At 49.3% G+C, this 21,993-nt stretch overlaps 1 protein-coding gene across 7 annotated transcripts in view; it reads left to right on the top strand.

Moving 5' to 3' along the window:
- The window catches only part of ALPK2 (alpha kinase 2), a 98,102-nt gene that overhangs the window by 62,598 nt on the left and 13,511 nt on the right, over positions 1 to 21,993 (top strand). For 5 of the 7 annotated variants that reach the window (XM_045521476.2, XM_074355442.1, XM_010961302.3 and 2 more), the window contains 7 exons: positions 1,024 to 4,384; positions 7,276 to 7,423; positions 10,103 to 10,230; positions 10,311 to 10,346; positions 11,589 to 11,863; positions 13,294 to 13,382; positions 17,145 to 17,362. In XM_045521476.2, coding sequence (XP_045377432.2) covers positions 1,024 to 4,384; positions 7,276 to 7,423; positions 10,103 to 10,230; positions 10,311 to 10,346; positions 11,589 to 11,863; positions 13,294 to 13,382; positions 17,145 to 17,362 — 4,255 coding nt within the window. Of the gene's footprint in view, positions 1 to 1,023; positions 4,385 to 7,275; positions 7,424 to 8,090; positions 8,212 to 10,102; positions 10,231 to 10,310; positions 10,347 to 11,588; positions 11,864 to 13,293; positions 13,383 to 17,144; positions 17,363 to 21,993 lie in introns of those variants that run through there. The other 2 variants (XR_012503357.1, XM_074355445.1) reach the window with 2 other exon arrangements.

The raw sequence follows: 21,993 nt of genomic DNA, 5'->3' as shown, positions 1-21,993 counted from the left end.
TGCACTGGGCCCAGGAACCTTCCGGCTCCACGTCGTGCCCTCGGGGAGAGAGACTGTCCTTCCCTCTTCAGACCCAGTCATCGATTCCCACTCATTTGAATGGGCTGCTTCAAGGCAGGAGTCCTGGGGGGCAAAGGTGGACTTGCTTGCCAAAAACTGGCAGCAGTTCTTTTCTCCTTGGCTGGGCATAATCTTGGTATTTTTGAAATAATTGAGCTAACAGTTTTAAGACGCAAGAATTTAATCAAGGAGTTCGCTTCCTTGAACGATATCCAACACCACAAAACAGTGAGATAGCACCATGATGGGCTCAGTCCTCACAGTGTGAGACTTATTCCTCCTTCCCTCACTTTGTCTCTCTCCCTGTCTCTTTCTCTCTTCCCCAAACCTTGAACCATCCTGAACCCTCGACTTCTTGTGGGCGTGGTTTGCCTGCCACAGGGCATCTGGGGGGAGGCGGTCCAAGATTTTCACCTTCCTGGGCAGAAGTGATTGGCAGCGTTGACGGCCAGTCATAACCCTGTTACTTCGAGGCACACTCAAAGGTCCTGCCTCTCTGTTCTTCAGTGACATAATGAACCAGCAAGCTGGCCTCCTTGGGGGACAAAGACTGGGCTACTTTACAAGCACTGTGTATTTCATTTGTTTATGATCATGTGAGGTTTCCTTCTGGAAAGATTCACACAAGTTCTTGCGACTTTGATCAAAAAAGTTAACAAGCAATTTATTTCCATCTTTTTTCCTGAGAGAAAAATCATTAAATGTCAGGATGCTTTTTGCTTATAATGGGGAATTTGATCAAGGATCCCCCTGGAACATACAGTTACTTAAATTTGCATTTATTTAGGCAGTCTCTTAATAGCTAGAGGATTTGGGGATTAATGGTTAGATTTTGATCATTCCTGCTACACTTGTTGTTTGATATTAATAGTCATCAAGGATTAACACCCTTGGGATTGCAGTTACGCCCTATTGTGGGCTCTCCCAGGAACAATTCTATTAATATGACTCTTCGTCTTCTAGGTGCGAGGTCAGGAAATGGTCAGGGAGCAAGTCTTCCTCAGCCGGATGCCAGCTTTCTCAGAGTCTGCACTTACTGGGACCACAACAGACTCCTCCTGCATCTTAGGAATCAATAAGGAAAACACATCACTGGCCCAATGCCTGGCGGTAGAAAGAGTTGCCCAAGGCCCACAGCACAGAGAAAGTCAACATAGAGAAGACAAGACACCTAGACGTTCCTGGGGAGACCGAGGACGTGATCTGAGCATCCCAGAAGCCAGGACCGAAAACACGCCCCTCTGTGCGCTGTCAAAGCACCTCCCCCCAGAGAACAGGGCTGACCCCGGGGAGCCCCAGGCTTTCTCAGTTGCCACCCCTGAGCTCGCACATACCGTCCCTACGCTGGAAACTGTGTCTGATGGGCCAAGGGACAGAGCAACAACGTGTGTGCTAGAGCGTCTTGAAGCAGGTGACCATGAAACATGTGATACCTTGGGTTCTCCTGTTGGAGCCCCAGTTGGTAAATATTTGCCTCAAGAAATTTGCTCCATGGACTTAGAGCTGGCAGGTCAAAGCCAAGGATCTGATTTATGTTCTCCTGACGACAAGACACTGGATGTTCTTTTTCAAACACGAGGTTCTGAGCCGCCGCTGTCCACATGTGAAGGCAGCGATGACAGACACTCGGCCCCATCCCCTCTTTTTATCAGTACTTTCACCTGGGACATTTCACAAAAAGCCAGTAAACGTGCCACCGGGGAAAATCTAGTCAAGGGGGAGAATTCCACCTCCACATTGACCTCCACAGTAGGGGCTGGCCAGGGGAGGCTGAGCCCCAGGAACTCAGAGGGGCTTGAGGAAAGCCAGACTCGATCTTCTGAGAATGACTCTCATGTATGGTTTAAAGAAGGCAGTGACGAGAGCTCCAGTACCAGTGCCCCAGACACCGCAGACGCACCTGCCAGTCATAACTCAATAGCGAAGCTTCCGCAGGAGAAGCCAACAACACTAACTGCTAATCTTGACCATTTGGAGGTGACCAGGGAGAGAGGGGACACCTCAGCTGTTCCCACTGCCACTAGAGTCCACTGCACCAAACACATCCCTGTTTCAATTGCCGGGAACAGCCATGCAGATGGCTCTGAGGAGAGTTCACCTTGGGCACCGGTTGAAAGTATTTCCCAGCTTCCCTCCAGTGTACAATTGGGTCATGTTTTAAACAGTTCCACACTCGAATCGTCAAAAGAGCTGCCTTGTGTGGCTCCCAGTGGGCCAGGGGTCCGTGTCCACGTCCCTCAGCTCCCAGAGGGAGAGAGTTTCTGTAGTTCCCTGCTGCAGGTGGATAACCAGTCTGGAAGGAGGAGCCAGACCTTGGACAGAGCAGACCCTAGGAGTCTTGGGGAGAATTTACAAGAAAAAGGAAGTGAAACAACACAGAGGCTCCAGCAGGAGAGCCAGCCCCACCAGGGTTCTGCTAAAGATAGTTTCCAAGAAAGCTTGCCCGTGACATCTGTGCAAGGGGAAATAAACCTGGTCCCCTTGCACCACTCATCAGACAATTTCAGGGAGGAAAGAGGGCAGAGCTTGGGTTTGGAGACCAGTGTGTCTGTGGTGGCTGAATCCACCGTGAAAGATGACAGCCTAGCTCTGAGCAGTGTTCCACCTCTCTCTGATAGCCTTCTGGAGGCATCTGAAAAGAGTGTCCCAGGATACTGGGAAGCAGGTAAAAAGCTGAAGATTATAACTCTGGAGGCATCGATTTCAGAGACGTGGCCACCAAGACAACTGACAGATGCTAAGTGCAAGGAATCGGAAGGTGGTCTCATGATTTCTGACGGGGCCTGGGCTGTATCTGACGTTGTGAAGGCAGATGCTGCTGTGCCGAAACTGGATTCCTCTGAAACAGCATCGGCCTGCAGTCCCCGGGCTGAGTCTGTCCCGGCCCTTGCTAATAACAGAGGAATCCATGAAAGCAGAGACCGAACAAGCAGTGCATGGTGGAGTAGTCTGTCTTCCCAGTATCTGAGCCAACCCAGACTTCTGGAGTCGTCTGTGGATCCGGTAGATGAAAAGGAATTATGTGTCACAGACTTGTTCTCAGGGACTTCTAAAACTGGAAGGAAGGAAAGTGTTAATATGAGTCAAAACCAACACAAGATGGATGGCCCTGCCTTCCTTAAACAGTCCCTGACCTGCCCTAAAATCTTAGAGTCATCTGTAGATCCCGTCAATGAAACAGGGATGATGGAGTGGACGAGGGCAGAAACACCAGGGCCTTCCAAATCCACACTGAGGGTCATGAGAGTGGAGAGTCAACTGAATGATGGAAACTTGGGCCAGAGGGTGGAAGTCCAACCTGCCACCTTGCAAGTTCCGTGCCCCCAGCAAGGTGGGGAAACCATTCCAAGTGAAAACAGCGTCAACCAAAGCCCAGAGGACTGTGGAAGAGGGGAGGCAGACCAAAGTCGACATGACAAAGCACGGGTGGGCATGCAGTCTGCCATCTTGCAAGTCCCGGGTCCTGGCAAAGGTCGGGCAACAATTCCAAGTGGATGCGGCAGGAGCCAAAAACAAGTCAGTGAGGAGCACTTAGGGGAGGCTGAACAAAATGCAAACAACAAAGCAGAGTTCCTTTCCCCCACATTACCTCTTTCTAGCCATCTTGCAGTAATGACTCCCGCATCCGTTGGAGTTGCTACTCACAGCTCCACAGGTCAAAGTCATGACACCCCTGAGAATGATGTAGTGGAGCCCAGAAACCATCAACACACATTTTCTGGCTCGAAGGAAAGGGGAGCTATTGAGACTGAGCGTGGGAAATATTTGCCCCCCGTTGGCGGTCTTCCTCAGGGATCTTTTACTCCATCCCCTGAAGGAAGCATCACAGACTCTTCCAGAAGCCACAAAACTGAGAGACAAAAAGTAGAGGCGCCCCCAGCTGGGGAAACCAAGCCCACAAGCACACCTGACTCCCCGGCAGTGATGTTGGCGTTCACTTCTGGAGAATGTGTATCAGAGAAGGTTCCTGAGATGCTGCAGGACCCCAGTCAACAGGGCTCCACCCTGGGCCGCGGGAAGAAGTCGAGGGAGGAGACTGGCCACAGGGCGTCCCAGACTGGCAGCTTCCCCAGGGCAACCCCAGCAGTGACCAGGTCAGAGGAGGCGGAGAAGAAGTGGGAAACCCCAGGAAGTGGACATCTGGCTGAGGGAGTGAGGAAGAAAATTCTCTCCAGGGTTGCCGCCCTGAGGCTGAGGTTGGAAGAGAAGGAAAACATCAGAAAGAACTCTGTCCTTAAAGGGAGTCCTAAACCTGAGACATCAGTATCTCACACCAGTGAGCAAAAGGACCCCCAAAGGCCACCTTGCAAAAGTGAAGGAAGAGGTGAGGCCCTGTTGCTTTCTATCATTGTTGATGTTTGGGTTTATTGACCTGACGTCCAGTTCCTGTGTCCTCCGAGTCCTTTGCAATGAAGGTGAATGTCCACTGTGGGCGTCAATGCTGTGACCGTGATGACACAGCCAGGCATGTGGGCCCGTGGATCTCAAACTTGAGCAGCCTCAGGACCACCCGGGGGACTTGTTAAAACACTGGTTGCTGGGCCCCACCCCAGAGTTTCTGATGCAGGAGAAAGTACATTTCTAACAAGTTCCCAGGTGATCTGCTAGGAGGACCACTGATCCAGGCTGCTTGTGGTCTGGTCTCACTGAGGGGGCACGATGACGATGCCTTTCTGTTTAGTTATCCTTCAAAAAATATTTTACAAAAGAAACAAGCATTAATCAGTGTAGCTAATTAGTATAACAGCTACTTAACACATGCTAAGCAGGACTTATGGAAAGTTAGGTACAACTTGGGAGTCTCCTCTTAATCCTTTTTTCATTAAACATGGCTTGATTGAGTATTGGGGCTTCTTCCAAAGTTGAGTATAAAATCTCTTTCCAACTCACCCTCCTCTCTATTTGAGTCCAATAGTCCCCCGAGCTCTCTGCTCTGGGTTTCAGAGCCCCGGTTAACCGCAGTCACTTCTGCTTTGCCTGGGGAGTCGCATCAACTCCAAACTCCATCCCATAACCCGGATTTTAGCCTCTTATTTCCAAGCTCTTTCCCTCCCCACAAAATCTGGTAGCATCCAGAAAGGACCGCAGTGAAGTCACACACGTGCCTGTGCTGGGGCTGAGCGCTGCACCCTCCCTGACCTGGGGGGAGAATTTCTCCTCCTACCTGGGTCCTCAGACTTGGAGACCCAGGCTCCTTATCCCCCATCAGCAGGAAATCAGCCCCAGTCCCGGCGGCAGGGAGGATGAAACACAAACCTGCCTTCTGCAGAGGTTGGAGGTCTTCCCTCCGGGTTTCTAATATGTTTTAAAACGCTTAGAGAATGAAGCAGTGTTTTAAAAGATCTCTAAAGTGGGTTCGGCCCAGAGGGAAACAGTCTATCTGGGATTCTTGTCTGTTACGATGGGATAAAGACCATGCGGGTGACCACGTGCTGTCGGAGGGTTTGGTCTCCAGAGATGCTCGGCCCCTCCAGACAGTGGGGGGCTGCAGCCACAGAAGCACAGCCTTCAGGAGCGGAGGTGGGGTGGGCAGGGGTGATGGTCTGGCACCAGAAACCTGATGGGCAGGAATTAGTGTATGTGTTTGGGGTCGGGGGTGGGGAGTGCAGTGTTAGGGGGTGACTTGGATGATTCAGAGAGAAATACAACAAGTCAAGGGAGGAACCTTTGTTTTTTGGCTCTGATATTCAATGCTTAGTACAACCAAAGCTTTACATCCACCAGAGGACGTCTTTCCCCTTGGCCAGAAAGTACACAGAAGAGAAACCTAGCTTCACTCCCGCCTCATTTCCCTCTTTCACCTGCGTTTCTCCCTCCATCCCACACTAACAAGGGGCCTTCCAAAAGCCCCGAGGCCCCTTGTCTGAGCCAGCTTACCATCTCTCCAAGAGCCTCATTTAGTTCTGCCTATTTTATGCTGTTCCCTAAATCTTCCCTCGCTGCCCCCCCCCCCCGCCCTGATTTTCTGTCTTCAGAACTTACAATGGGTTGTGGATGGGGCTGGTAGCCTTAGGGACATTAGGTACCTGCAAATTACCCATGAAGGGCCCTCAAAGAAATGTGTCCCAGGTGGGAAGGTGGGCTTGGTCAAGACTGTAGGCTGGAACCCCAAGCACGTAGCCGAGCAGGGAAAAGTGACATTGATGGCAAAACCCATAAGTGCTTGGTGTACTTTGATTTCTCCCGTAATATTGTTAGGACCCTCGGCTACGCTGTAGTTGTATTTATTACCCAAGTGGCCCGTTACTATTTCCTGGGAAGAAAACAAGCTTTTAAATATGCATTCTCTTACCTAAGTGTGTGCTGTCGCTGTGAAGATTTCAGTAGTGGAATTTGAGACAACAAAGCTTCGGTATTGATGACTTTCAGCTTGGCTGTGGATTATGTAGCGTCTTGTTACCAAAGCTGTGTGACTATGGAACTTGGTCTGGAACAGACCCAGGCCACGTTTCCAGTAACCTCATCGCTTGAATTATTCTGCCCACTTGGCCGGGTCAGCCATCCTCCTCTAGTCTATGCTGCCACCCAGTGGCTTCCCTGGGTAATTATTTGTCTGGTATGCCAAGCTGTCATCCTTGATTTTTAAAAAGCGATATTCAAAGAGCTCAGCCTGGCCCCTGGGAATTGTTCCTTTATTGCTCCTATTCCATTCAAGCAGACAGTTCTTACTTGCTAATGAAACTGTCAGGCCTCACTGAGATCCATTAGGATATCTCCAGCAAAGACAGGTGTGATGGGGGGAAAGATGGATGAATATTCTTCAAAGTAACTTTCTGTTGAGTTGCCATTTACACTTAGGGCTTAACCACGCTATTTGGCTAGTCCAGATTTCATTCCACTCCCTAATACCCAACACTGATTTATTTTTTTTTTTTGACCTGGGTCAAAAGCATCTTTTTTGTCCCAGGTCCTGCAGACTAGGTAACTACATCCCCGTCCCTCCCATAAAAGTCAAGTTGTTTTGCTTTGTGCATTACAGACCTCAAAGAATTTAATAAAAAGTGGGGGTTTTCTATTAGAACTTGTTCACTTTCTAACTGAGCAAATGACATCTCCCCTCAGACTCAACTTCCTCATCCATAAATGGAGGGTAGGATCACCCCTGTCTCTTAGGATTGCTGTGAGAATTCAGTGTGATAAAATGAGTCTTTTGCCCACTGTAAAGCTCTTTGCAACCATGACAAGAACACTGACCTACGCATTTCTCGATTCCAGCTCCAGTATTACTGAGAAAGATCCAAGCCGAGATGTTCCCTGACCACTCTGGAAATGTAAAATTAAGCTGCCAATTTGCAGAGATTCATGAAGATTCTACTATCTGGTGGACAAAAGATTCAAAGTCGATAGCCCAAGTACAGAGAAGGTGCGCTCTCCGCCCCGGTTACTTGTCACCGGGTTTCAACCTGGTTGTTCCTTATTTCATAACATAGTTCTAAAAGAAAATTAAATTATATAGGAAGTAAAAGGAAAATCGAAGCAGAAACTGCACACCCAAAGTATCCAAGAGTAAGAAATGGAAGGACAGATGTCTGGACAGGGAAGACAGCGGAGGGTTTTTGCCCTGCCTCTGCCACCAAGTTTGGTGGCCTTAGGAAGTCATGAACCTTTCATTACATTTAAAATCGGGGGAACCTATCCAATCTCATGTCAGGTTCTATGGTCCCAAGATTAAAGAGCCCTGCTCTGGATGCCTGTGAATTTTGCTGAATTTTCTGTTTCATAAATTCTCATTAACTTGATAAAAACACAAAGTTGAGAAGGTAAATCAAAGCGAAAGAACAATCCGTGAGGTTACAGACGAGTAGCATCCATCCGGGGTGGCAAGCCGCCGTCTCTTAAGATGGGCAAACCACTGGCTGGCAGTAGGAAGGACCTCTCCACCCAGACCGGAGGGTGCTCCCTGGGGCTGGTGGACAATGGGATCTTTGGAGAAGTCCCCAGATTAGATGCTCTTTCCCTCCAGCCAATGATCTCGGCGGCGTTAACTCTGATCACGCTTGTGGCACTAACTTCTGCTCTTGTCTCTCCAGCTAAGCTCCTCTCCGGTTCAGCCCTTTCTTCATTTGGCTGTTCCTTCCCCTAAAAGCAAAAAGATGCGTCCCTTGCAGGGTCACAGGATGTGAAACTGAGCTTTTTCTTTGATTCAAAAAGGTGCGAGATCACTTCTTTTCACTTCCCACAGTTTACATTGGTATTTTCTGTTTGTCCATCTCCTCCCAGACTGGAAGACCCTCAAAGGCAGAAACTGCCTCTTTTCCATCACCAAATCCCCTAGTACTGGGCATGCACCAGCTGCCCCACAGCGATGGCTCGTGACCGCTCCCCAGACTAGTCCCTTGTGTCAGGCTTCACGTGCCTGGGGGCAGTTCCTCCTCACCACACGTCTAGGAGGCAACATAGCTGTTTCCTCCTGCCCAGACAAGGAAACTGAGGGTGAGAGAGCAGGGAACGTGCCCGAGCTCAGCTCAGGATCTGAATCCAGGTCTTTCTGACTCCTTAGCAATCCCTCCTGGAAGGCCGTGGGTGGAGTTAATAGGCCAAGACAGAAAAAAGGCCTCCAAGGTTGTGTGCCAAGCATCAGGGTTTCTGGGCTGGAGGGAACTTGTCTTGGGACAATTCTAGGTCAGCTGCCAGCCTTTCTGGCTAATCTCAACTGCCCCTTTCAGGGACAGAATTACTGTGTTGACCAGCAGGCACTAGGAAAGGACATTACATCAGCCCCTCTTGTGACCCACTCCGTATTTGACAGCCCATCCAGGAAATCATCCCCTTATAACTGGGCTAGTACACGTCCACTTTCAACCATACACTCAGGATATGCTCAGAGGCCCTGTCAACAGAGAAAGTATTGTGATTTAGTGAGTTTTGTTTTAAGCCACTGGTACATTCCAGAAGAGGCATGTGTAAGTTAGAGACTGGAAGTCTATTGAAAAGCCAACCAGTAATGAACACTTCTGTTGAATATGCAATGAGATGAACATGCCACATGGATTTTTTTGGTTGAATTGAGGAATGAACCAAACCTGAAACATACGCTGAGCACACACAACCTTGGAGAACATTTAACAACTCATTACTTAGAGCAAAACTAGAATGATATTTGAGTATTGGCTGTAAAGTAAATCTTCTGTTTGAGAATTTGGAGTAAAGATTGTGGCTTTAACTCTTAATTCCAATTATCTCAGATGTGAGGGCAGGAGGCACGAATCACTTGGGGAGGCAGCTTAACGGGGTCAGGATGAGGGTTCCAGAGTCAGGTGATCTTGGTCTAAGACCTGAGTCTCCCCTAATCAGCTGTGTCCCCTTAGGCCATTTGCTTAATCTCGCAAGGTCTGTTTCCTCTTCTGTGAACTGGGAATGGTAATAGTGCTTCTCATTAGAATGCTCCGAGAATAACATGGGAGAGAACTTTTAAGTGATTAACACGATGCCTGCCACATACCAAGTGCTCAATACATACACACATCAGTTTTCATCATCTTCATTATTGTCATCACCACCGCCAATTGTTCTACTTTATAGCACAGTGCTTGGAACTTAATGTTGGGTGGGCAGATGGATGGATGGATGGTTGGTAACTGCTAGGGCAACATGCTGTTGGAAAGAGCTGTCAGCTGTGAGCCCTTGTATACAGCCAGGACCCCCTTTCTCTTGTCTCTTACTGTGTCTGTATTTAGATTTGGGTTTGGAATTCTCTGGTTTCCTTCAAGCACAGAACACCTGGCTTGGTAACATAATTGAGGTGAATTCTGAGCAGAAATGTTAACGATGGCCCCCAGAATTCACACTTCCAGTTCTTTGCTCTACAAATGGCAGTCAAACCTCCCAAATGGTCCGTGGATCAGTACTGTATATTGGAGACAGGATGTTAAGCCAAACCTGTGCTGATCCACCCCCTGCAGATAAGTTACTGGAACAGCTGATCGCAGCCGTGTCCTCTAGCCCACCCACGGGCCGACATCACCAGGGTGGGAAGTGTTAGTTTCTAAGAAAAATGGCAACTTCGGAATGATGATGCCCATGCTCATGTCCCCCACTGCAGCGCGGGAGACAACTCCGCTGTGTCCTTGGCCATCCTTCAAGCGGGTCAGAAGGACCAGGGCCTCTATTATTGCTGCATTAAGAACAGTTACGGGAAAGTGACTGCTGAATTTAACCTCACCGCGGAAGGTAAAGCAGTGATAGCCCCCAGCCCCGGCCGGTCAGAACGTTCGCTTGTACTGAAGGCCTTCTCTTCTTTCATCTTCTAGTTCTCCAACAACTTTCAAGTCACTCGGATATTGAAGGTATGCTAACCTGAGCTGCATGTCAGCGGAAACGGGTGCTTCTTAAAGCTTGAAAGAGCTTCTGGAGACAATGGGGGTGGAAGCTATGTTCCCAGTGATGCTTCCAGCCGAGTTGGAGAGATCTCAGGAATCACTGGGAAATGAAGGACAACTCATGAGCTACTTCAACCTGAGTGCAAGGCCTATTAAGTGCATTAGTGTTCACACATTCAGAAGTGAATTACTATGAAAGAGATCAGACTATAACAGTGCATTTGTTGGGACCATGCAGAGGGGGAGGTTGGGGTTAGGCTGAATGCAAGTCTGATGCTTAATGGAAAAACCCTGTCTGCTTGGGTTCTTCAGCCTCTGGTTCTCACACAGTGTGCTTTGTGTCTTCAAGTTACTTTTCAGCTGGACTAGCTGAGCAGATTCCTAAAGAGTCAGGTGTCCAGGAGAATAAGTCCATTCATTTATATCTTGAATGAGAGCTGGATTTCTGTGCTTTCCATTGGCACTTGTGCTCTCCTGGTGTAGCAACAATCTAACAGCTGCTCTAGAATGGTCAGCTGCCCCGTCCGTGCTTGTCATGTGTTTCCTCTTAGGGAAACTTACCCGTCCCCACACACGTGCCCACCTCCACCCAGTGGTCTGCCGGCAAATTTTTAACAACCTGCCTGGAGGGTGGGGAGGCCCCGATTTGTACAGTTTTCCAATTTCTGTCGTGCAAATACTCACACCATGGCCAATTTTAAACTACCTGTGCTGATTTTTAAGGCAAACAAGCCAGAAATCGTTGGTTGTCTGTACTCTTACTTTGAAGACGCAGTAACATCCAGTAATGAAAGTTGAGGAGCTGGGATCTTGACTTAAAGTGATCTAGCAAATACTGTGGTATTTATCCAAACCAACAAACTTAGAAACTCCTTGCAAACCATTCAAATGCTACATGCCTGTCTTGAATGTGTCGTGTACTGTGAAGTAATCTTAAACCCTTCCCCATTTCCCTGTTCCCTCTAAAGTCTAAATTTGCAAAAGAATGTCCTTCCTTAAGTCAGAAAAAAGGACCTTCAGAAGTCTGTCCCATCTTAGCACTGATCGGGCTTCACATCCCGGATACTTGCTATAACCTCGTTAATTTCAGTGTGCTTCCCCCCCTAGATTCTATAAATCAACCTTGTCATTGTCCATATGTGTGAATGTTTGTTAGCCAAGGAGTGGGGTTGGGGGATGTTCTGTCCAACTAAAGTTGTGGTGTTTTAGGCTATGAAGAGATTGAATTCAGCCAGCTCATCTTCAGAGAAGACTTCCTCAATGACAGCTACTTTGGGGGTCGCCTGCATGGTCAGATCGCCACAGAGGAGCTGCACTTTGGAGAAGGGGTCCACCGAAAAGCCTTCCGCAGCAAAGTGATGCAGGGCCTCATGCCGGTCTTCCAGCCCGGCCACGCCTGTGTGCTCAAGGTGCACAATGCTGTCGCCTACGGGACCAGAAACAACGATGAGCTCATCCAGAGGAACTACAAGCTCGCCGCCCAGGTGGGTCCACCTGCCCTAAAGGTGTTGCCTGGGGTGTGAGATGGACCCATGAAAACCTGACTCAGAACTGGGAGTGTCTCCAAGAGGGTGTTTTTCTTCCTTTCGGGTGTGTTGTGAGAGAGCCTAGTTAAGGCTGAGTGCTGGAAATCTCATCTCCCTTCTGAGTGGTTTATTGGCCTCATGCCTGCCAGTTGGGCTTGGCCTTTGTTTGGAATCCTACCTAGGCTGGGGTCACTTCTGTTCCTAGGGTGCCTTAGCAGATCCCCAGGGGTCTGAATCTACTTTGACACAGGATGAAATTAGAGTGGGGTTGCTAAGCTGCACTGGATGCCAGGGTTCCCAACAATCCCCAAGGACAGCTAAAATCAGAAGTCGCTCCTGGAATTTGGTTTATTTAGGGAAGAGCAAGGAGTGGAGGTACACTCAAAAGAGTCAGCATTTGTCCTGTTTCCTGCCTCTGAATTAGGTTCAATGTCCGCCCATAAGCTATGAGGGAAGTCCCCAGCTAAGTTCCCTCTTTTCTGTGTTACTGAACCTGAGTTACCCTTGTGGCAAGAAGGATGGGGAGGGGCGCATGAGCTTCTCCTGTTGCCTCCCTGTCCCCCTGGTCCGTGAATTTCACTCTCGATGCCAGTGCTGGCCAAGCTTTCAGGAGGGCTGGCCGTGCTCTTTGACAAGCTGGGTATCATGAAATGAGCAGGCTAGACTGAGAGGGGGCTGTGGGGGGCTCTCAGGCACTACCTAGCCATGCTTATCTCAGAGGTGGCAGTGTCCTACGGGACTCAGTGCTCATGAAGACAGCCCCTCTTCCCCGAGCATAGGATTTTTGCAAGTTGCACACTGCTTTCTCTTTCAAATCCATTCCTCTTTTTTTTCCTTCACTGAGTGTTTCTTCCATCTCAAATACCACCTGGCCCAGTTGTGGAAAAGTCCCCCATCATCCAGACTCCCACTGGGAAAGGCCCTACAGAGTGGAAAGCAGAATCCAGTTTGCTTTCCCTAAGCCGGCGGTCTTGGCGAGGTGTTCACTACTTACAACTCAAGTTTTACACCTTTGAGAAGAGCTTCAGATGGGAGAGCTCACGGGGAAGCCCAGCAGCCCCCACACTTTATCTGACATCCTGCCCAGGAGACAGTCCTCTTAGCTCAGGGGTGAGCTTCAGCCATGGGGGTTCTAGAAATTTTATAATTCAGGGAAACTTGGCCCCAGAGACCACTGGGCCTTTGGATGGTTTCTTCAGGTCGCAGAGCCCCTCTGTGAGTGGCTAGCACTAGGTTACATTCACTGTTGCTTCCGTGCCCCCTAACCAAGAGATGGGTTTGGGAATCCATTGGCTCGACCTATATTGGGCGATCTGATAAGTTTTGCAGGGCAGCGCTCTTTGAATCTCCTCTAATCTCTGGCCTTTCCGTGTGTTTGGGTGGTGCAGGAATGCTATGTGCAGAACACCGCCAGACACTATGCTGAGATCTATGCTGCTGAAGCACGGCCTCTGGAGGGCTTTGGAGAAGTGCCAGAGTAAGTGCAGTGCCCTCTTGTGTGCCCACCTCTGACTTGATGGGGACTTGGGGGCCCTGGGGGGGTGAGAGGGACCAGTAGGACACAACCTTTCAACTGGTCTGTCTGTAAGCTCCAGGAGAGCACACATGGCTATTCCATTCTTTACTGAGTCACCAGAGGCTTACAGAAAAATACTTGATAAATATTCTTTAAATGTATGTGTGTATGGGTGGATTAGTTCAAAATCTATATACCATGTTAAACAGAAAAGGATGTATCTACTCTTATGGATGTTACATTGTCTAAATTATATACAAATATAAGCAAACAGGAGAATATCACAAAGCGATCAGTCCTATGATGACAATAAATATGGTGCTGCCTCAGGGAAGAGTGAACAGGGGGTGATCAGGAATACAGGAACCTTGTACCCGCTTCCTAGAACCCTATGGAGGTAAACTACACTGATCACTTTTACCCACTCATTGACTCTGTTGGCCCAAGCAAACTTGGGGATGTCTGGAGCTCATGTTTGCTGATCTGTTTATCTAGTTGATCATAAGTGGGGAGAGCAACGACTGCACCAGGGCATGGAGGAAATTTCAGGCAGAGCAGACACTTATCAGTAGAAACTGGGAAAGAGAAGAAATTCTTTGTCTTCACTGCCTGTTAACTCGCAAAATGGGAAGAACATCCCCCCCCCCCAGAGGTATTGTGTTGGGCAGACCACATGTAAAGTCTGGTGCCTGCTGCTTAACATGTTTAGTACACAAACATTTCTCAGCAGCTTTGAGAAAAGCAACTATCATGCAAAAAAAAAAAAAAAAAACCACAACCAAAAAAACCCCACTTCCAACTACTTTTCTGTAAAATACACTGAGGCTGCCATTTGGACTGAGCTGTCATGAGCTTCCCCCCGCGACCCCCCGCTCACGTGCTTCCCCAGCCCCCCTTCCCGGCCTCTGTCCTCTTTAGTTCCTGGTGGAGGGGGAAGAGTAGGGTCAACCTGGGCATCAGTCTGCTGGGCGTGGAACCACAGCGCCTCAGGCAGGCACACCCAGGCTTTGTGTGCGGTTGACTCGTGCACAACGTGGGGGCCTTTCTGAGGAAAAGCACACAGAATTATGAAGGATGTGTCCAGGGACGTGGAAAGGGTCTGTGCAGGTGAGGGACACAGGAGCTTCATCAATGTCCCGGCAAATCTGCCACCGCCCTGGAGGTAGACAAGGACGTCCTGATATCCAGACACCGTCCCCTTCCTTCCCGTGGGAGAACTTGTGACTCACGAATGAGAGGAGGAGACAGAGGGGTGAGGATCGTCCAAAGGGCACCTGTGCCAGATTTCCATGTTCCTTGAACCAAAGTCAGGACTCTGCACTGGAAACAGTTCTGAAAGGCCTGTACACTTGAAACCACGTTAGAAAAGACGAAAGGAAGCTGGGTTTTAGAACAGCGGGTGTGAACGTGTCTGTAGGGGTGGGGACAATTGAGATCCTCTGTCAGCCTCTAGATGCTGGGATGCAGGGAGGCCCAGCGGGGACCACGGGCCACAGAGATGTGAAAGGAGGGAGGCGGAACAATGGAGTGGGTGTCAGCGTTTTCCCCCAGAAGGAAGAGGCCAGTGAAGGGAAAGGGCTCCCCGCGGATCCCTGCACATCCAGAGGGTGGGCTGTGGTCTGTGCACCCACCCCATCTTCATTTCCAGACCATGAAGTAAGCCCCAAAGTTTCCTTTCATGGAGAATGTGGGGTCTGGAAGAGACGACGCTTCACGCTCTTGCAGCTTCTGGCTTTGAATTCGTGACTGTCAATGGCGTTAGCGTTGTATGTGTGAAGGACATACATAGTTAACGTGAATAATGGCCCACCCTTGTTTCTGCTGTTTGAGGGCTCCGGAATGAATGAGAACCCAGGTGAACTGAACTCTTTGGCTCTGCTGCAGGGTCAGTGGCCAGCTGTCCTCAGGGCATCCTCAGGAGGCAACCTTGACAATGACAAAGCATGTCAGCGGGAGGCTGGGCGACCCTGGCTGATCTCTGGGGGTCCTGGGCAGGGCCCACCACCCCAAATGAGCCCGTCAGCTATCTGGCTGATGTTTGAGATTTCTTTAAAACAAGACACAAACTTCCATCCTAAAAGTAGAAAGCAGACTTAAAAAGACTCCCAGCATGATTTGCGGTCAGAGATGTGGGTGTTGGAAGACATCGAGTGGTCTAGCCTACTAGGACATTATTCTGGTCCAGGTTTCTACTCCTGAGAGGTTATCCTTCTGCATCTGAAATGGGATGGAGGAGGGAGTTGTGCCGTTCACACTTTTTTCACGGAAGTGAATGGTAGAGAAGGGTAAACATGCATCCTTCACCGGCTCTGGGGGCTTAGTCCAAAGTAACCTGCCTGCAGAGTTGCTTCTTTAAAAATACATTTTTTATCTTAAAAATTCACTTGAATTTTGCATTCTTCTCTCCCTGCGTGCACTGGGGAAACATTTTTATATTACAGTCTTTGACTCAAGGTGACCTGCGTGCGTAGCCTCTGGCAGAACTCCCAGGAGAAGGCAGGACGTGGGTGGAGAAGCTGCATGTTCTCAGATGCTCGGGGAGAACCGCCCAGCTCGGTGGCTCTGCCCGGTGTGTGAGCGCAGACCCGCCCGGGGGCCCCCAGCTCTAGCCCCTCTTCCACAGAAGGAGACGAGCCTTAAGTCTCGACCCACTGGGAGAGGGGACCTACCAACCCAAGTCCCCCGGGAGAGAGACGTGCTGGTAGCACCTTTGATAGTATTATTGAAGGGAGGCTGAGGCCACTGGCCCTCCTGCCCTCATGCCTTCCTAAGCTTGGATTTAGTCGAGTTTCACAGGCTTGTTCTACACGTTTACTTTGAGATCCTGCCTCAAAATCTGTGCCGCTCTGAGGCCTTCTCACTGCAGGGCTCTCTGCGACATCTTACTAGGAACTGCCACCAGCCACTCCTCCCTACCAGTGACCACTGGATGCAGGTGACCACCACACCATCACCTTTTTTGCCTTAGACCCTTCCAGAAGCCTACTTTTTGATCCTTTTAAATATATTGCCAGTGCTCAGGGGCCTGCACTAGGGACTCATACCCATTAGTTTATCCATCTGACAAACATTTCGTATTAAAAGTATGTCTTAAATGAACAAACATCAAAAATTAGCATCTCACCTTTCCTCAGGCCTGCCATCATTGTTTCTACTTTAAGCCCTTGAAGGTGATCAGAATTTAACTAGGTGACCTCCTCTTGAGCTGTTTATAAGCTTGTAAGAGCAGATCCCCTGTCTCCTCTCCCCTGCTTTATTTCATACAGCACAGAGCACGATACGTTTCCTTGTCTCTTTCACTTAAATGTAAGACCCCTGAGAGCAGATCTCCTTTGTTCTCTGGAACAGTGTCTAGAAGAGCTTCTGACACGTGGAAGCCACTGAATGAATATTTGGCTGAGTGGAAGGATGGATGGATGGAAGAGTGGATGGATAGATGGATTGTGGTCACCTGACCAGTTGGTCATTGAGATATAACTATAATGAAGACATTCATTTCTACATGAGCAAGTAAATTCCAGCTCAAGGAGGAGTTTCTGACCAAACCTAGGAACAAATAAACACATCCTTTCATCCACTGAGTAATCACTGGGGAGGATTTTTAGTCTAAGTCTAATGGAACCCAGGGATTTATTCTGCTATTCTGGGTGAAGATGGACTGTCCCCAAAGCCTTTATCTCCATCTGAGACCACGATGCGTGTCCATGTTCTCTTCCTTTCCAGGATCATTCCCATTTTTCTTATCCATCGACCTAAGAACAATATCCCATACGCAACAGTGGAGGAAGAGCTGATTGGAGAGTTTGTGAAGTATTCCATCAGGGATGGGAAGGAAATAAACTTCTTGAGAAGGGAATCAGAGGCTGGTCAGAAATGCTGCACCTTCCAGCACTGGGTCTACCAGAAAACAAGCGGGTGTCTCCTGGTCACAGACATGCAGGGTGAGGAGAGCAGCTTGCCTTGGGCTCCAGGGATGCTCTGCGCCTGGGATGTTTGTGGGGATGGGGAGGGGAGGGGAGATGGGAGGGAGAGGTCTGCTGGGCTGTATACACCTTCACCAGCAGAAAGTGTTACTGACATCTCGGAAACAAGGCGTGACAAGGGAGCCCAGAGTGACCAACTGCTAGAGTGACAGTACATTTCAATAACAGCAGGTGATCAAAAACTGGCTTTTTATATCCATTTCAGGTACAAATTCAGAAGTCTGTATGAAAACTCAGATGTACCAAAAGAGAAATTAAGAATTCATTCTTAGGTGGAAGGGTCTTTCAGTCACTCTACATTCCAAGCTCTCCGGGTGAATTTACAGCATGTTTTCAATTTATCGACACATTGTGGAGGAGTACATTTGTATGAAGTGGGGATGTCATAATTGGGTTTCCCACAGAGACAGCCCTGAGACAAGCTGCAGCCTGGGGCTTCCCCATGATCACCCTCCAGCTCATTAATTTCCTGGGAGGACTCACAGAACTCCAAAAAAGCCATTATGTTCATGGTTATGGTTTGCTACAGTGAAAGGATATAGACTCAAATCAGCAAAGGGAGGAGGCACATGGGGAGGGGACCAGGTGGGGACGTCCAGCTGTCCTCTCCTGCTGGAGCCATGGGGACAGTGCTTCCCCGCTCACCAATGTGGGGCCATATGCATGTGGGACTGCCAACCACAGAGCTCACCCCAGCCTTGGTGTTCAGCAACTTTACTAGGGACCCATCACGTAGGCATGACTGATTCCCTGTGGGATTGACTTCAGTGTCTAGCCTCTTTGGAGGTCAGGCTGACATCCCATGGCCCAGGCATCAGGTAGACAAGCGCACTTTTATCAGAGCTTAACAGTTACCCCCAAAAGTTGGGCAAAAGCAATCCTCTGTTTAGGCAAAGTTAATCTTCATTGCATGTGAATATTCAAGTGCAAATATTTGGGAAGGGATCCCAGGAAATGCTGGTAGGAGAGTGAGGAAGTGTGACAGGGAAGGGAAAGTAAGTCGATAGGGTACCATTATAATATACCCAGCTACCACTGTGTATTTCTGGAGCTCACTGCCTGCTGGGGAAACTCTGGGAGGCTGGGCAGAACACACGTCTCAGAATTATGCCACAGAGTGAAGGAGCAAGTGTGTTTACACACCAGCTCCCTTTAGTTTCCAGCAGAGGCTGCTCCTGATGGGGGTGTCAGCTCCCCTGCCCTTCGCACCTGCGCGCGGGCAAGCCATGCTGAGCAAAGCAGGCTCCTGTGATCAGAGAAAGTTCTCAGGCAGAGATGCAGTTGTTGGCAGCTGGAGGTAAAGCATCTGCCACTGAGGTTTTCCTATTCCTTCTCAAATAATAATGCTGTTAAGAAAAGCCTGAACTATAATTGTGAACCTGCCGGTGTCAGACATTGTCACGTACAAGGACCCCAAGCTCTATCTATAGCATGGTGGTGAGGAGCCAGACTGCCTGTGGGTTCTCTTCCCTGCACCTCTGCTTCCTAGCTGTTAGCCTCAGGCAAATCACTGACCTCTGTGGGCCTCAGTACTTCCCACGGGGGTTGCTGTCAGGATTAAATGAGATAGTCAAACATTTAGTGCAGCATTGACGTAAGTGTTCCCTATCTTTAAAACTTTTCATTTTGAAATAACCGTAAACACAAGAAGTTGCAAAAATGGACAGAGGTTCCATTTACCCTTCACCCAGCTTCACCTAACGATAACCTCTTACCTCCTCACAGCACGTTATCAAAACCAGGAGGGTCACCCCGGCAGAATTGAATGAACGAGACCCTACCTGGATTTCACGTTTTTGTGTGCACTCATTTCTTCCTATTTCTGTGTAATCTTCATAATAACCCTGCAAAATAGATGTTTTGATCCCCATTTTACAGATGAGAAAACAGAGGCTTGGAGACAATGATAAAATAGTCTCCTGTCACTCGGCCAATAAGAAGAGGCCTCCAAGACTCCAGCACACTATTTCTGACTCTGAACCCCAAGGTCTTCCTGCTAAACCTCAAACTTACACGCATCTCTAGATGTCAAAGGCTCCTGGGAGGAGCTCCTTTAAGGTCAGCTGGGAAGTGCAATGTTACAGTCCTGCACCTGGGACTGGGCTGGAGGAAGCTTTATCCACTCACTTTCTGAAGAGGCTTTGCTAACACACACACATAAATATGGTCTTAACAGACAGCTCTCTATTCTAATTGGACTGTCTCTACAACTGTTGAGGTTTTCCCATTCTCCTTCGGAGTTAATTTTGCATTAGATGTAGTTCTCCTGCTGAAAAGCAACACCCTGGGGCTTCATGCAAAGCTAGCATTGCTCCCAGGCACTAGTGAACAGCGGTAGAGGAACGTTCTATCTCCCCGTAAGTGACTTGCGGGGTTTCAGATGTTGGCAACGTGTTTCATGATGGCGTTTATTCTCTGCTGTGCCTGGGGAAAATCTTCTGATAGCATCACTGTAGCACAAGACAACGCAGCCACTCTCTAAACAATCCCCACGGTTTATAATTTTACTGAGGCCCTGGAAGTAGGATTTTCAAATCCCAGACAAACCCCAAGCTCAACCATCCCTGTCTCAGACTCTTAAGTTCTTCTCTCCCTGGTTGCCTTCGTTTGTTGATGGGACCGTGGCGAGTCCTAAGACAAAAGCCTAAGTCCTAGGTTTGTGGGGTGAAAGCTGGGCCTGTGATCTGGCCCTGAGGTCTGCACACTGGTGAGACCACCAAGGTTCCTAAGAAGCAGCCCCGCAAATTACCCAAAAACTCGAATTCCAGAGAACAAACTTGTTGCCTTCTTCTGGCCTTCCATCAGAAACAACCTGTAGACTGCTACCCCCAACCCAGTTTAATAGCTGCACGCTATGCTTTAAATGATTATCCTCTAGAGACCCTTAATAACCTCAGTTGAATTGCTGGCAAATTATTAAGCTGAGAGAGAAAATCATATTCTACTTTTCCACACATCGGTGACAACTGGTCATTGTGAGACTCGAGGAAAAAAACTCTCAAGCTCAAGGACATTTTGCCAAATGACTTCTTATAATTGGACTTCCGTGCAGCTTAGAGCTGTAACTTTTAAATACAACTTTCCATGAAACAGTATGTCCAAAGAGGACTTTTGCAATTTGGGTTTTTTTTTGTTTTCGTGAAAGCAGTTCCTACCATAAAAACTACATGAAGTATTTCCACGTACATTCTAGTTGTTAGCAGCTTTGAAAGAATGAGATGAAGTGGTTGCCAGCTGTGAAAGGGGCTTTTAAAATGCTTGCTGGCTCACCCAGAGGGCCGTGTGGAGTGTGGCTCACAGGTGCCTGGCAGAGAAGCGGGCTCCCTCTTCTGTCCGATGAGCCAGCCTCCACAGCAGCACGGCCTGTGTTTTTGCCACATTCTGGGTGGACGTGGCTGAATCAGAGCGTTAACCCTTTGGCTTTTCTGAGCCTCAAAGAACAAGGCTCAGGGGTGGAGACCCATGGGACTAGGTTGCCATCAGACCTGACCCATAGAGTTGGCATTTGCCAGGAATGCCGGTTCCTTTGTCCCCAGCCCATACTGGCTTCTGGGCTGCGGGTCCCTCAGCGAGCAGGTCACTTGCTGGCCATGGGGATACAGTGACCATGGCCTGGCCTGGGTGGTGCAAGAGAAGAGGAGGGAAGACCTAGGTGGCCCAGCACCGTGGACCCTGTGCCCTTGTGAAAGGCCTGTCACTCAACTGCGTGGGTGAGATTAGGCGGAGGGCCACGGGGTTGGCGCCAGTGGCTCCAGCCAGCACCCCGGAGAGGCAGGAAGAGAATGGGTCTGGCAAGGAGACTCTGGAAAGGCCAGAGGCCATCCACCCCTGGGGCATCAGAGGATTGCCTTCCAGACCCAGGTGAGAGCAGGTAGACTCTACCGCAGGTGGTGGTGGCGGCAGTCTTGCCCCTCCCATTCTTGCAAGACTATAGTGCTTTCCATTTTCTTTGAATCCCTGGTTCCCCAGCCACTCTCCCAAGAGCTCCTGCAGGGAGGGCAGAAGCAAAAAGACACCCCCTGCCCCGCCGTGCGCTTGGGATCCTACCAGGGACGCCTGTGCTCTTTAACTGAACCTGGCTGGGAGGCTCAGGCAGCTGTTTTGCAGATGCCGCTCCCCACCCCCGTCCCACCCAACCCTTCCCAACTTCCAGTGGTTTAATGAAGAAGGGTTCAGGGTAAATATCAAAGGATTAGACCGTGGGAGACACAAATCAGCACCTCCAGGCCAACGTTAAAGTCTGCGTATGACTCAGGAGTGTTTCCCTGGGTCTAAAGCCAACCCAGAAAATCTTCAATTCTGAATCAGAAAGCTCTGTCTAAGGAAATGGGAAACCCTGTGTCTGGAGTCTGCTCTTGAACTAAACACGTGCCATCCTGAACTCTCTCGCTGTTGAGCTTGGCCATCCCAGCCCACACCCACTCCACCTTCTGTTGTGCAGGGGTTTTGACTTCCAGTGAAGAACAGGGAACAGACCTAAGCCCCAACCAGGGCATCACTGGGGAGAGAGCTCATGGGACAAGTGACAGGCCTCTGAGTCATTCATGGAGAACAGGCCTCCTGCCTCCACCAGCAGGGGTGGGCCAGGC

This window comes from Camelus bactrianus, chromosome 30 (genome assembly GCF_048773025.1).
Source record: "Camelus bactrianus isolate YW-2024 breed Bactrian camel chromosome 30, ASM4877302v1, whole genome shotgun sequence".
NCBI classification, from domain to species: Eukaryota; Metazoa; Chordata; class Mammalia; order Artiodactyla; family Camelidae; genus Camelus; species Camelus bactrianus.
Note: the sequence above shows the minus strand (reverse complement) of the source record. Positions and strands in the feature narration are given on the sequence as shown.